The 14,638-nt window shown below is 41.3% G+C and overlaps 1 protein-coding gene across 5 annotated transcripts in view; it reads left to right on the forward strand.

Moving 5' to 3' along the window:
* mpp2b (membrane protein, palmitoylated 2b (MAGUK p55 subfamily member 2)) overlaps window positions 1–14,638 on the forward strand; it is a 73,800-nt gene that overhangs the window by 23,973 nt on the left and 35,189 nt on the right. For 3 of the 5 annotated variants that reach the window (XM_036573198.1, XM_036573199.1, XM_036573201.1), the window contains exon 1: window positions 482–588. The exons of the other annotated variants lie outside the window; for them this stretch is intronic. In XM_036573198.1, the coding sequence (XP_036429091.1) occupies window positions 516–588 (73 nt within the window). In that variant the 5' untranslated portion in view covers window positions 482–515. Of the gene's footprint in view, window positions 1–481; window positions 589–14,638 lie in introns of those variants that run through there. 5 annotated transcript variants of the gene reach the window in all.

Below are 14,638 nucleotides of genomic sequence, written 5' to 3' on the forward strand. Positions count from 1 at the left end.
TAGCCTATATCATCATATAGTTCCTACCATCATATGTACTATATGTAGCCTGTACCATCGTATAGTACCTACCATCATATAGTGCCTCTAGCCTATACTGCCATATAGTACCTACCGTCATATAGTACGAATAGCCTATACCGTCATGTAGTATCTACCATCATATAGTGTCTCTAGCCTATACCATCATGTAGTACCTATAGTCTATACTGTTATATAGTATCTACCATCATATAGTATGTATAGCCCATACTGTCTTATAGTACCATTATATAGTATCTACTGTCGTATAGTATCTCCTGTTATATATCATGTAGACTCATACAGCGTTTACTGCCTTTATGTCTTGAGGAGATGGATGCAATGAGGGAGAATAGAGAGGCTGGGAGGGGAGGGGCCGTCTGCTAGCTGGTGCTGACGTCAAGGAGGTGGAAAAAAGGGAGGGAATGGAAGGAGCGTGAGGAAGAGAGCGAGCGAGAGGCAGAGCGGGAGACGGACGGCAGCGGAGCTGAAGTATGGCTGGGAGTCTCTTTAACAGGCTGTCTCTAGAGGAGGCTGGGTCCCTCAACTCTCTGGAGAGTCCAGGAGGTGAGAGAGAGAGAGAGAGAGAGAGAGAGAGAGAGAGAGAGAGAGAGAATGGAGGCAGGACATATATATCTTTTGATAACAGTTGGGATTAATTGTGGAGCTGTTTTTATCAGCCCGTTGTGGGTACATTGATCTTAATTTACATCCTTTTTGTTGATTGCTGCAGTTATGACTAGTTACTTAATATGATACATATTAATGAGAAAGATATCAGGGGCACTATAAATTAGGGTTGCACAATATAAACAAGATGTCAGCATTGCAATTATAAAGCTACATATTGAGATCATGATATATTGCAGGATATTAATGTAGAACAAACCATTGATGTGACTTTGTTAAAGAGTAGCCAGGCTCAAATAATGTGTGTGAATGCTCTGATTTATCCAAACCCCCTCAGAAACTCATCTCGGATGGGACAGAATTGTGTGCTCGGAGCCTACAATGAACAAATGCAGTGATTTTATGTTGCAGCCTTCTGTGATTTCATTATCTCATAGATCAAATGTCATGATTAACATAAGTGAGACCGATATCATTATGACGTAAAAAAACTAGCGCAGTTAAATGATGAAAGTAATTGCAATTAAATGTATTTGTCTTATTTGCTCAAATTTGACCCCAAAGAAAGATTTATTCAATTTAAAAAGCAGCACAATTTATTATAGTATATAAGTGGACAAAACCAGCTTCATCAGGATGTATTTATTACATAATTCAGTAACATTATCAGGTAAATGCTGAACCTGAACATGTGATTTCCACAGAGTAAACGCAGTTTCCAGTTTTCACAGCTGACCTCCAGTGAGAGCAACAGTGGCTGCACGTTTCAACCAATGAATGTATATATGATATAAATCATATCTGGAGCAGTCAGAGTTCAAAACCCATTCTGGACTTTTAACTGACTTCGACTAAAATCTGTTTGCTTTGAGTGACCCTGTGACTTAATTATGTTTATTTCATTAAAATAAATTATTCCTAATTCCTAATAAATCCTAACTCTACCAAAACTTTACCAAACGCTTCACTAGTGACTGTTCTGTTCTAATTTTGAGCCGAACTCAAAACCGCTATCAGTCCATGACAAGCAAACACGGCATTGTACAGGTGTACACACATAAAATCAGAGTATGCTTTATTAAAAAACAGACAAAGCTGAAGCTGCTGAAAGTATTGGTTTCAAAGCCATTTAAAAGCTGTACGTCAATGAGAAGGCTATAGTCACGGATTCTATCATAGCAACATACAGCACACTGCAGCTGGGCTTCGGCCTGCACTGCTACGCGTGGTTAAAAGGATCAACCTAGGAAAACACGTTATTGGCATTTATAATCACATTAATAGTTACTAACTTTTCAAAGCTTTATAAAAACAAAGATTTTAGCAGAAAAATGTATTGAGTTCATTGACTGTATTTAGCATGTACTAAATGCATACAAAGACTGTTTAGGTCACTTTATTGTTTTAGAGACTTTCGACAAAATGCTGGGTAAATATTTTAATGTTTGATGCTGTAGATGCTGAAGAACTTCGATGTTTTACCTTATGAACTATTCACTTTTTGTAAATGTACTTGCATCCAAAATAAAGCACATTCCAGAGAAAGTTGGGACCGGAGCATGACAGCAGCGTATGTTGCTCCAAAATCTTTGCACATGAGAGACGCGGGCTTTTGAACTTTATGCTGGTAGCAATCTGTGGCCAGAAAAAAACAGTCCATTATTTCCATAAACAAGAAAGGTTGTACCAGAATACATGTTTTTACTGTGCGTCGGTCCAATTCAGATGAGCTTGAGCCCAGAGAAGTCGGCAGCGTTTTCTGGCTTCCGCTGCGCATTTGCGTTTGTGGATGCTGTGACAAACTGTGTGTATCGATAGGTATCCCCTGAGTCCATGTGGTGAAATCACAACAGAAGCATGGCGGTTTTTAATGCATTGCTGTCTGAGGTATCGAAGGTCACAGACATTCAGTTGTGGTTCGATTTCTCCTGATTCTCTGAATCTTTGGCTGTTATGCGCAATAGACAGTGAAATAGCAAAGGTGAAGTTGCTTCCAGAGGCAGTTTGAAACTCTGTAGTGAGTGATATAATAGATGGTAGATGACTTTTTATGCGATATGCAGTTCAGTACTTGGTGCATGGTCAACCCCTTTGTGGCTAAGCCGTTGTTGCTCATAGTTGCTTCCCTTTCACAGTGATGCCACTTACAGTTGACCAGGGCAGATCTAACAGGGCAGAAATTTGACTTGTGGCAAAGGTGGCATTTTATGACAGTGGCACATTTCAAGTCACAAGGCTCTGACCCATTGTACTGCCACTGTTTGTCTACAGAGATTACATGGCCATGTGCTTGATTTTATACACCTGTTAACAATGAATGGGGCTGAAACATCCCAATTCCATAGTTAAGAGAGTGTCCACATACTTTTGGCCATATAGTGTGGTTCAAATCGCTGGACCTGCAAAAAAGGGAAAAGATCCACTGATGGAATCACAGCCCTTAACACATTCCTGTCTCAGATAACTGCTTCTTCATAAGGGATGGGCAGCGTGAACACATGCATTGACATTGGTCTGACCACAGCATGCTTAATGATGTATCGACAATATGTCACCAGCTACATAGAAGGAACGTACATCTTGTGCATGTTTAATGAGGCTGATGAATAATGTACAAGTGTTTACTCCACCGTAGGTATGGGCCCACGTCTCTAAGCACCTGTGTAGGCCGTGTGCTTATGAGTGTACGAGTGACAGACAGTCCTTCTCAACACATTGAATCAAAGCGTATGCATGAGCAAGTGACTAATTGCTGTTATTAACATTGTTGTGGTTCAGTGGGAAAAGACGCGAGACGTGACTTGTTCAGGCAGCAGTGACAGAAGCGATACTAGACCTTGCATGTCTTCAGTTTACCATGAAGAGAATGGAACCTGCAGCCTTGTGGTTATGACATCAACATTATACGTCAGGCCCAGCCTTCAGCAGCTCTGTAAATATTGCTCTCTCTGTGTCTGCAGGCTACACGTGGAATTAAATGAGATATTAAGGAGACTAAACGATTTTTCATGACCTCATCAGTTTATTCCAAAAGCATCCAGACAGTCCTAATGAGTGAATTCAGTGCACCATTGCTGTATGGCAGCCATAGCTTGGATAATCTCCATAGAAAGGCATGGTCAGTGGAGTGGGACGCTCTGCACATGAGACTAAGCTCACTAAGCCCAATGCCAAACCTGGGTTGGAGGGATATACAGCCCCCCCCAGCACTGGGCTGTGGAGCAGTGGAACTGTGTACTTTGGAGTGATGGAGCTCCATCCAATACTGTTGGGATGAGTTGGATTCAGAACTGATCATCCGACATCAGCACCTGACCTCACTAATGCTTTTGTGACTGAATGCAGTCAGATCCTCACAGCAATGTTCCAGTATCTAGTGTACAGCCTTACCAGAAGAGTAGAGGCTGTTACTGCAGCAAACTCCCTGTTCGTACCCCTGATTTCAGAGGAAACGCTGGAGGAGCAGGCGTCTACAAACTTTTGGACATATAATGATATGTAATCATTGTTACCAAAATATTACTTATTGATTACTAACAGTTCGAAGGGATTACTTAGGTTCGAAGGGAAACCCAAAAGCCAGTATGTAGGGACTGATTGCCAGGGGCCTCAGGGAGCGACTAAGCTGGTTGAGGTCTTGTAAACTATTGCATTTGCGTGCCTTGTTGAAACTTTGATATCAAGTTGTTGCTGACTAGTCGTAGCATGTTATCGCGAATCCTGTGGAGCGTTGACATCTTCATATTCATATGGGAAGTGTTTTTGCTGTGAGTGTGAAAGGTTAGCACTAAGCTTACTGTTCACGGTGGACTCAAAGGACTGTGCTTCGTCCCTTTTAGAAGGGCTTAAGTGAAATCCATGTTAGCGTTTTTGGAGAAGTTACATCTGATGCTAGATGCCTACTGGCGTGACAAGTCATCACTGGGCAAAGCTTTTGGACCGGGACCCTTAATCCAGGGACAGTGCAGCAATTCCTGACGTAATACTGCAAAATCCTCATAGGAGCGACAGCAGGCAAACGTCTTACATTTGACAAGTTCAGTTCATATTGTCAGATTTTTTTTTTGTAGATTTGTCCAAATATCTGATTCAGTAATGTATTCACAAGTCAAGTCAGCTTCATCATCATCTCCTCCAAATACAATGAGATTTGGTCAGAGACAGTTTGGGTGGAGCCCGCCCATTTCATATTTATTTTATAATCATTATTATATTATGAAAAATGCAAGAGGGCACAAGATTTTGAAGAAATAGTTTGCCAAAAAAAAAAATCTAATTTGTAATTTTCCATTTACACAGATGTTCATCCACTAAGACGTGTTTGGTGTCAAGGTTGTGCTTCTGTAGTTTTGAACTGGAGTTATGAGGCTAATGTTGCTAACAAACACTAGAAATAAATCTCCCAAGTGTCCACAAATATGTATTGAAAACCTCTCCCAAACTGTATCCAGGCCTTAATTCAGGCTGTGGTTTAGAGCAGAGTATGACATGCTATGAACTATGAAAGCAAAAAGGGATCGCCTTATTTAGGATAACTGGAATCGCTTCTTTCCTGCTACCGTTCCATGCACGGTGACCAAAGACATAGCTGAGGGCGTTTATAACCCAGGCCGCACTGCGTTATGTGTTATGATTAACTGGACTGATTATTTTATGTACTACTCAAAACAATTAAATGATGGATTTTCTTAAAAATGTTATGTCAGGTGGTTCCATGCAACTGTGATAAGTTCTAAGATACTTGATGGACTAATATAACGTTACCAACTGGCGCAACCATCCCGCAACCGTCTTAAACGTTTGGCCCATCTCTCATCTGGCTCTCTCTGGGTGGGTAGAATGGCCCTCCTTCTTCCCCCATCACTCAGCATGATACTAGCTAGCGCAGGTGTCTATTAGCTGAGCTAACAGAACTGGTGGTTGGCGTTCTCCTCCAAACACGTTCAGATGTCCAGTGATGTTGCGTTAGTGGCAGTTTGAAACGATGCGGTGGTGCCTCCCATGACTTGGAGGAAGCCTGTGCCAGCTTTCACCCTCCTAGTGGTGGTATCGTGTGATTGGGGGAGTCCTGACTAGTGGGTGGAATCGGATATGACTAAATTGGCGGAGAAAATGCAGAACGTACTTAAACTTTCCGATAGGGAATGTAATCAGATACAGGCGTTTACATGGTGATTATTCTTCTATTTAACAGCTTATTTACAGGATTATCCACCTCGTTCAATCGGATAGAAATTGTATTCGGAATGGCCTCAATCGGACTAGTCTGTTCCGACTGAGGTGTTTTCGTGGACCTATTCTATTCCGATTGAGCTATTAGTCTGATTATTAACGGATTATCAGGCTGCATGTAAACGTGGCTAGTGTGGGAAAATGTTGAGTTTTACTCAACAACATTACATGAACCAAACAAACACTTATGAAATAAATCTGACAGCTCCTTTAATTTCATTGTAACAGCACAATTAACTCATTTTCACTGACCTACATGTATTTGCTAAGTAATATCAACTAGAGAAAACTGATTAAAACCAACAATAGAGTGATTTCATTTTTTTGAGTGTAGGTAGAGAAGATAGCACTCAGAAAATCAATACAATGTCCAGTTGCGAATTTGAAGATCACCAAGGACTCACCAGTGGACCCACTTCTTAGCACAAAGCTTAGCTTCTTATTCAGATTTCTCACTCCACCTTAAGTAGTGCAGCAGTTACACTGTGGCGCCAGAATATAATCTTCCCATCTTTCTGTCAGTAGCCTGTCGATGGCATATCTGAGCAGAACATGCTGTAAAGGCTGGCGAGTTCACAGAGGTGATTTTAACAAATTGACCTTTTCTCATTGAGCGAAAGGCATGTGATCTCTCAAGGCTGCCTCTGCCTCTGACTCACTTTTCTGTGCTGTTTTCAACGTCAGATGATCAGCTGTCACATTTCGTCTCTGTGCATTTGCAGATTTATTGACCATACGCAGGGTTATGGTGGATTGTTGGTCTTATTCTTAAGGCTAGAACAGTTTAATGAGCTTCTTACTTGTTCTGTTTTCAGTTACACATGTCTAATGCAGAATGATTGGCTGATTATGCTCAGCGCTTTGCGAGTAAATAATAGTCTGAAATGACAACTCTCTACATCTCTTCGTATTACGAGGTACGTTACAACATCATGTCCGTTGATTATGTATTGAAATATGCTGACGAGTAATGTTGGCTCAGCATACATCAAACCTTTTCCTAATGGAATTCAATTTGGATTCGGAAGGTAGAGGTCAAGAAACGTGTCTCTCCATTCTGAATGTTAATACTCTAAATAGAGACGGCGGAATTAGAAGGAAGAGAAAGGAAAGTGGGGGGGGTGAAGGAGGAGAAGCAGCATGTTATGAGTGTCTGAGTAAGACAGCAGCGGTGAAAAGTAAGTAATGCATTGTAAGGACTGGCTGTCTGTATATATTAAGGTTTATGAGTCTGCTGACTATGTTGGTGGTAGTGCCCCCCCACCCCATCCCACAGTCACTGTTACGCCATTCTCTCGTTTGCTGCACAGTCCGTCATATACAGTTATATGCAAAAGTTTAAATAGTTTAAATGACATAATGATTTTCTGAGTCTTCTACAGGGAACAAACTTAAAGCTGCACTATGTAAGCTTTGGGGATTTGGAGACCTCTCTGGTGGAAATGTGTAATTGCACACAACGGACGAACATTTTGTAACATGGATTGTGCTTCGGACCCCTTCCCCAAGAGGAAGAATCTGACTGTGAGCACATTGAAAGAGTATTCGAAGGCTTCTTTTCCAACGTAGGGCCGAACGGTTCTGGGCACGGAGAGTAGTCGTTCTAGAGGCATTTTTACGTAGAACCCATTCAACAGGGAATGCTTACAAATGCTTTTTCTTGACACAGCTAGCTAACCGTGCTCAGGGCCGCAGAACTTCTTCGTGGGATGACTTTTACGTTGGAAATGTGTCACCGTATCTTGCAGAAACCAAAAAACGAAGTTTGGTTTGCTTACACGGCCGTCAAAAATGTGAAAGCAGTGCACCATCCTGTAAATGTCAAACCATCAAACTAGCAGCAATTGTTGCTAACTAGGAGAGAGTAGCTGGTTAGCATTAGCTTAGCTAGCATGAAACCAGCTCTTCCTACCACAGAACAGGTTCTGTTCTGACTAACAGAAGCTACACTGATGCAAGTTAAACGACACAGATCTGAGAAAGCAAAGTCAAGTGGCTGGTGTCAGAGGCACAGAAAGCCTAAGCTAAACCTGTTCTATGGTGTTTGGAACTGGTGTCAGCCTCTTAATCTAATGCTAACCAGCTAATATAGCCCATTATACAACAGTACAACCACGCAAGCTGATTGGTTGAGAAGCGTTCTGTCACAAACACTGTATCACTCCGCCGAGATGCCAATGCTAAGCAATGACTTTGACAGCTGTAGGAGACGCTCAAGCCATTTGAATGTTTTTACTTCTTACTTTACCACAAACAGAAAATGGACATTACATTTGACCGACAGCCGATTTGGTCAGACTCTGAAGATGAGACGACACTAAATTCCCAAACTGTCATCACCACTGAGCAGCTTTTCAGTCGGCAGCTGTGACAGAAGAACAGCTGAACAACCTGGAATCAGCCAGAAATGAACCCAACACAATTCGCATAACGTGTAGTCTGATCTTCAGAGTCTGACCAAATCGGACTGATCCATAAAACTGCCGCAATATCAAGTTTAGCTCAGTTTTGTCAGTTTTTGCCAGATCAGTATTAATGTTGTTTTGTTCCAGCCAGTCTGTAAAGCATCTTACAGCCCATTTAGTTTGGCGAATGGTGTTGGGTTCATTTCTGGCTGATTCCAGGTTGTTTAGCTGTTCTTCTGTCACAGCTGCCGACTGAAAAGCTGCTCAGTGGTGATGACAGTTTGGGAATTTAGTGTAAGGAGCTGGAGAACGAACTGCTGGCTGTGCAGTGAGTGGGCAGAGTTCGTTGCTCTGACATAGCAACTCGCTTTCGGCTCGTGCCTGCGACCAAATCACAGCCATGATGTAATTCCGCGATAACACACTCCCTCTCGTGTTCTGTTGCTTAAGTGACCTACAGATCCAAACACCACAGTACAAGTCGAGTGACTGGTGTTGGTGTGACAGAAAGCCAAAATCAAACCTGTTCTGTAGTGTTTTGAACTGTAGCCTGCTGGGCTAGGCTAACACTGTTAGCAGGTAACGTCATTAGCAGGATAAAGGTTCCACACACAGCAACCAGTACAGGCTTGGTTACACCTATTTAGAGGATAAAGACTCAGAAAGCACAAAATTGAGTGCCCGGTGTTGGAATGACAGCCGGAGCCAAACATGTTCTGTGTGTTTAGCCTGTTGGGCGTCGCTGAGCCACTCTTGTGAGTAGCGGATGGAAAAAGAAACCATAAACGTTCTCACGAGTTTGCATAAGCACAGTACGGCCCTGGGAACCATTTGGCTCTACGGTGGAAAAGAGTCCAAAGAGAACTCAGTCAAAACTTGGTGAAGGATGAGGATGTAAGTGGATTATCTACTACATGGGCAGATCATGGTCTTGTGAGGCCCCTGGGCAAAAGCGTCTTTGGGAGACCCTCAACCGAATGCTAACAATTAACACATAAACAACTGTATAAAATAAGACCTGTGGGGTGTTTCAGTATTTCACAAAGCAGGATTTCTCTGTTAGCCAAGTAACTTAAGCCCAAAGACGAGGATCATCCAACAGGAATGTCCCTCAGCTCTTTTTCTCTGGACAGCCTTGACTTTGGGCGTAAGATATCTGGCTAAACTGAGAAACTTTCCTTCGTGAAATAAGCCCCTGCTAAGTGAGAACGAACAGTAGTTCACTTTTGTGTTTGTTCGCTTTCTGCAAGGCGTTTGTTTCTTTTTTGTTTTGAAACTAAACCCAATTAACCTTTGTGATGTGCAGTATTCTGTTGTGTCTACATTGTAAGAGTTTATGCAAAATTATTCTTTTTTTCTTTTTATCAGAAACCAGGTTGTTATGCCAAAACAGGTGTATTTCGAACAGACTGTCTGATTGCAACAGCAGCAGCATCATCCCATGAGGCAGGAATAATCTAAAATGAGAGGGACCTAAAAAGAGAGCAGTCATTTGTACATATTTTATGGCTGTTATGTCTGCAGTAAATTGTCCTTAATATTTGAACCCACCCAAGGCAGTCAGAGGCCACTGGGAACTGGCTCCACTGGCCTGGTCAGTAGTCCACCCCTGATCTACCATTGTCATCATTTCTTCATTCGTATTTTGCTTTGGATTTGAGATATAAACATCGAGTCTGACCTTCTTTTTGAGCATGTGTGTGACATCAACATGTAAAAACGTATGACACAGTCTGAAAAACTCCCGACCCGACGTCTCTGTCTTTTATAATTTTAGGTTTTACAGGGCGACTCTAAACAGCACATGCTCACCATATTTCAGCCCGTTTTTCATCCTCCTGTCTCAGTAATGATGCCTTTTTTTAATGAAATCGGCTGGTTGAAACAAAACATTATCCACTGTTGGCTGTTTTAGGAAACAAACTTCACCTGGTTGCAACTGTTGCGTCCGAGTTTCAAGTCAGTTGCAGGAAGCTTTACTTTATGCGGTGCAAATGAGATTTAGTTTAATGCAATTTACAAGCAAATGAATGCGTGTGAAGTTAGTGCTGGTTAATATGACATTAATTATCATTATTATGATAAATTACATCACGTTATGTCACAGTATGCTTTTCTGAGTGTATCTTGGAGATGGTCAGTACATAAAAACCCCAGCTGGATGTGTGGATACAAGAGAGGATAATTAGTCCTCTTTTACTGGATTGAGTGCAGCTCAGTAAGTGAAATGTTGAATATTTCACTCTATTTGTAGTTTTTGACCGTATTTTTTAAAACACAGCACTACTTTGTCTTTTCCAAATGATCATGTCAGAAAAAATACATATCATGGCATATTATGTATCATCAAAACTTCTTGGAGTATCATGACATCACATCTTTGCCATATCGTCCACTTGTGTGAAATTTTCTGCATTTAAGGCCGAAATATAAATATGCCTGCATGCTTTTTTTTCCAAAATAAAATATTTGATTTACTTAATATGCCGTCTAATAAGTTGGTTTTATTTGAACTGTAGTGAAATTTAGAGCGGGGTATGTTTCACAGTTATCATATCGTCTTAATTACTAAGGTGCCCTGTTTTTCTTTTATTTTTTTGCGTTTGTTTGTGGTTTATATACCAAAATAATTCATAATAATAATCATTTTTACCGTTTTCCCACCTCTCTGTCCCCAACAGTGAAACTGGCTGTTTTTGACGCCGTGCCTTTAAGGCTGGTATATGTAAATGAGCTCTGAATGGCTGCTCTGTATTGTGCAGTCCAGACCGAAACACTCCTTAACACTTTAGCCTGAGTGGGCGGGGCTAAACTGCTGCAGGCCAAATGGGAGGATATATGTAATTGATTAGTTTTTGTGACGTCATAAAAGCAGTTCAAACAGGGCTAGTTCCCATGTATGGACTGTGGGGGTGGACGGTACATTTTAAACCGTCAATGTTTACATTCTGTCTTCGGTAAAGTTCGGTTTTCCGTGATATGAGCCCGTTCATGTCCTCGCTGATGTGTTTGAGCCAATCAGGAGTTGTTGGTAGGTGGGGACAGTATTCCTTATTGGAGTACCTCTAAATGTGTTAATTACATAGTTTATAAACCTTTATTAACCGTTATTTCAAATGGAAAACGCTAAAACTAAAGAAGAGCTCCTCCACGAGAAGGCGTCGGACTTTAGTCCGGCGCTGTAAGTGAAAGCCGTAGAGCTCTCTTTCGTAACTGGGTCCGTTTCAGGGGCCTTTTTGCGTGACTCTCCTCTGCTCTGTCCTTTCCTGTAAATGTCACTCTGTCTCGCCGGGACGTTGCCCTCCGACCCCCCCACCGTCAGTACGTCCAGACCTCACCGTCTCCATGGAGATATAATAGAGCGCTAAGCTCCTCACTGTATTAATTACGGGCTTAGGCACGGCTGATCTACGCCGTGATTCGAGTGGATTGTTTACTGCCTTCGGGAGCGTCAGCGCCGCTTCCTTTGATGCACTTACAGATAATCACATCTACACTTTAGTGTGTCCAATCCCTCGTCAGAAAAGAGCTCCTTCTTAATAAACTATTGAGCGGAAAAAAATAATTTTGCAGTTATTTTACCTGCCCAGGGAAACTTTTTCCGTATCATTGCAGTAACATTAATAATGTTGTGTTGATATTAGGGCTGAACGATTGGGGGAAAATGTCTAATTGTGATTTTTCAGATTGTTTACTGTGATTTAAATTGTGATTATTTTCTATAAATCAAGGTTTGGGCCTGTTTTCTTGGCCAAGAAGACCAGGATATTCCCTTTTTCTGGCCTGAGGCTTGAACCCTGAACGTAATGTGCCAGACTTCCAGTACAATGTGGTTGTGATGTCACAACACATGGTGGTTTGACTGCCTCTGATTGGTCTAACTTATCTACTGACAGTTCACAAGCTGTGTTACTAGGTTAAATTTTCCAACTTAAAACTTAAGAAAACACTCTAATGTAGGCTATCATTAAAAAAACGATAAACGATTCATCTTTCAGCTCTAGTTGATATGCATTGTCATACGGAGCCCCTAAAGGGCTGAGGCAAAAAAAAACAAAAGATTGGATTGAAATATAAAGACATGTCGCTTCTCAAAATCAAACATGATTATGCTATTAGTGAGCAAACTGAAGACTGGTGAATCTGGGAAAACAGCTTTTAACGTTAGCTATGCTAAAAACAAAGCTCTAATGTAGGCAATGTCGTTGGGCACCTCTGGTCCTACGTTTGCTTGCTGTCTGACAAGCAATACATTTGTGAGGGAACGCAGTTTGTTTGTGAGGGAACGCAATGTCCTTAACTTTAACCACGGCCCCTTAGGGGCTCCGCATTGTCAGGGTGTGATAAAGAATAAAATATAGGAAAAAATGTGAGCAGCTTCTGTAGAGCTGATCTCCATCATGACCTCATTGTTCACATCAAAAAATGAATAATAATAAAAAATGAGCGATATTTTCACAGATACCGATAAAACCTAAAAAACAGGTCGTCAATATATCGGTTGGGTGCTAATTAGACACAGCATCACTCTGCCATGTTCTAGATTTTTGAGAAACGATGCTAGCGCTTGTTGTTTTAATCTTCAGTTGGATCTGAATCCGTTTAGAACCATGAACCATGCTAAAGTGGTTCTTCAGATTGATGGAGAATGTGTTGTATATGTTAAAGCGTTCTGCGATTGTGACGATGTCAAGCTTGTAACAATAGAAGAACCCTTTTTTGGTGCTATATTGAACCATTTTCAAAAAGGTTCTCTATAGAACCATATACAACACATTCACCATCAATCTGAAGAACCATTTCACCATGCTAAGAACCCTTTAAGCATGCACATGGTTCTTTGAATGTTCCTGGCTTTATATAGAACCATTGTCTTTACTAAATAACCCTTGAAGAACCAGCTTTTTTAAGGGTTTATATAAAACTTGTGGCTCCAAATAGAACCATTCCCTTTACTAAAGAACCTTTGAAGAACCATTTTTAAGAGTGTACGTAGAACTCATGGTTCTAAACAGAACCATTGTCTTTACTAAATAACCCTTGAAGAACTATCTTTTCAAAGAGTGTATATAGAACCCATGGTTCTAAATAGAACCATTCCCTTTACTAAAGAACCATTGTAGAACCATCTTTCTCAAGAGTGTATCCAGAACTCATGATTCTAAAATAGAACCATTCCCTTTACTAACGAACCATTATAGAACCATTTTTTAAGAGTGTATATAGAACTTGTGGTTCTAAATAGATCCATTGCCTTTACTAAAAAACCCTTAACGAACCAGTTTTCTTAAGAGTGTATCTAGAACTCATGGAGCCATTGAAGAACGTTCCTTTTTAAGAGTTTATATAGAACTCATGGTTCTAAACAGAACCATTTTCTTTACTAAAGAATGATTGAAGAACCAGCTGTTTTTTAAAGTGTTTGTAGAACTCATGGTTCTAAACAGAACCATTCCCTTCTCTAAAGAACCCTTGAAGAATCGTATTTTTCCGAGTGTATATAGAACTCATGGTTCTAAATGGAACCATTTTCTTTACTAAAGAACCCTTGAAGAACCCTCTTTTTTGAGAGTGTATGTTGGGTTTTAAAGCCACAGATATTCTGCAGACACCTGAACTCTACCTTGTTTTCCTCTGTTCTGGTCTCCTCAGCCGAGTCCCTGCAGACACATACACACCACCTCCCTCACCAAACAACAGGCTGCCAAACCCTTAGCAACCAGGCGGAGGCTCTGAAAGCATGCAGGGGTCTGTTTGTTTCTTGTTTGTCCTTCCAGTCCACCTCTCCTCTTCTGTTCTCGCTCACAGGAACCTTTTTTATTTGTGTTGTTTACAGACCGAGCGGTTCTCCTCGAGTATATCTGTAGCTTCCGGACCTGCTTTTGTTCTTCTCAATGAGTGGGATGCATTTGTTCAGCTCAGCCAATGCAGTTTCATCATCAACCTTACGCTTGGGCCCCGTCCCATTTCTTATTTTTAGCCCTACCCTTGTTTTTTGAATGTCTCCTTAAAACTGAGTTACGAGGGGTAGTAGTTGAAATCTTCCCTCTGAAATGAGACCCTCAAATAAAAAGAGCATCACTTCATTAACAGCTACCAGCGCTGCTCTGTAGGCGACCCTGCCAGTCTGCAGTGACAGCAGAGGAGGGTAAAGTTCAGCTCCTCACTGCTGGGCTTTAGTTACAATTAGGGCATCATATGACTTCAAAGAGGGGGGCAATTATTTATTATCACCCCTAATTCTTCAGTGATATGAAGCTGAAGTTATTCTCCAGATTCTTGTTCGAATTTTCTCGTTCCACCTTAAATGGAGCAGCAGTTACATTCTGGCGCATCAGGAGTCAGTACTG

This window comes from Colossoma macropomum, unplaced genomic scaffold, assembly GCF_904425465.1.
Source record: "Colossoma macropomum unplaced genomic scaffold, Colossoma_macropomum, whole genome shotgun sequence".
Lineage (NCBI taxonomy): Eukaryota > Metazoa > Chordata > Actinopteri > Characiformes > Serrasalmidae > Colossoma > Colossoma macropomum.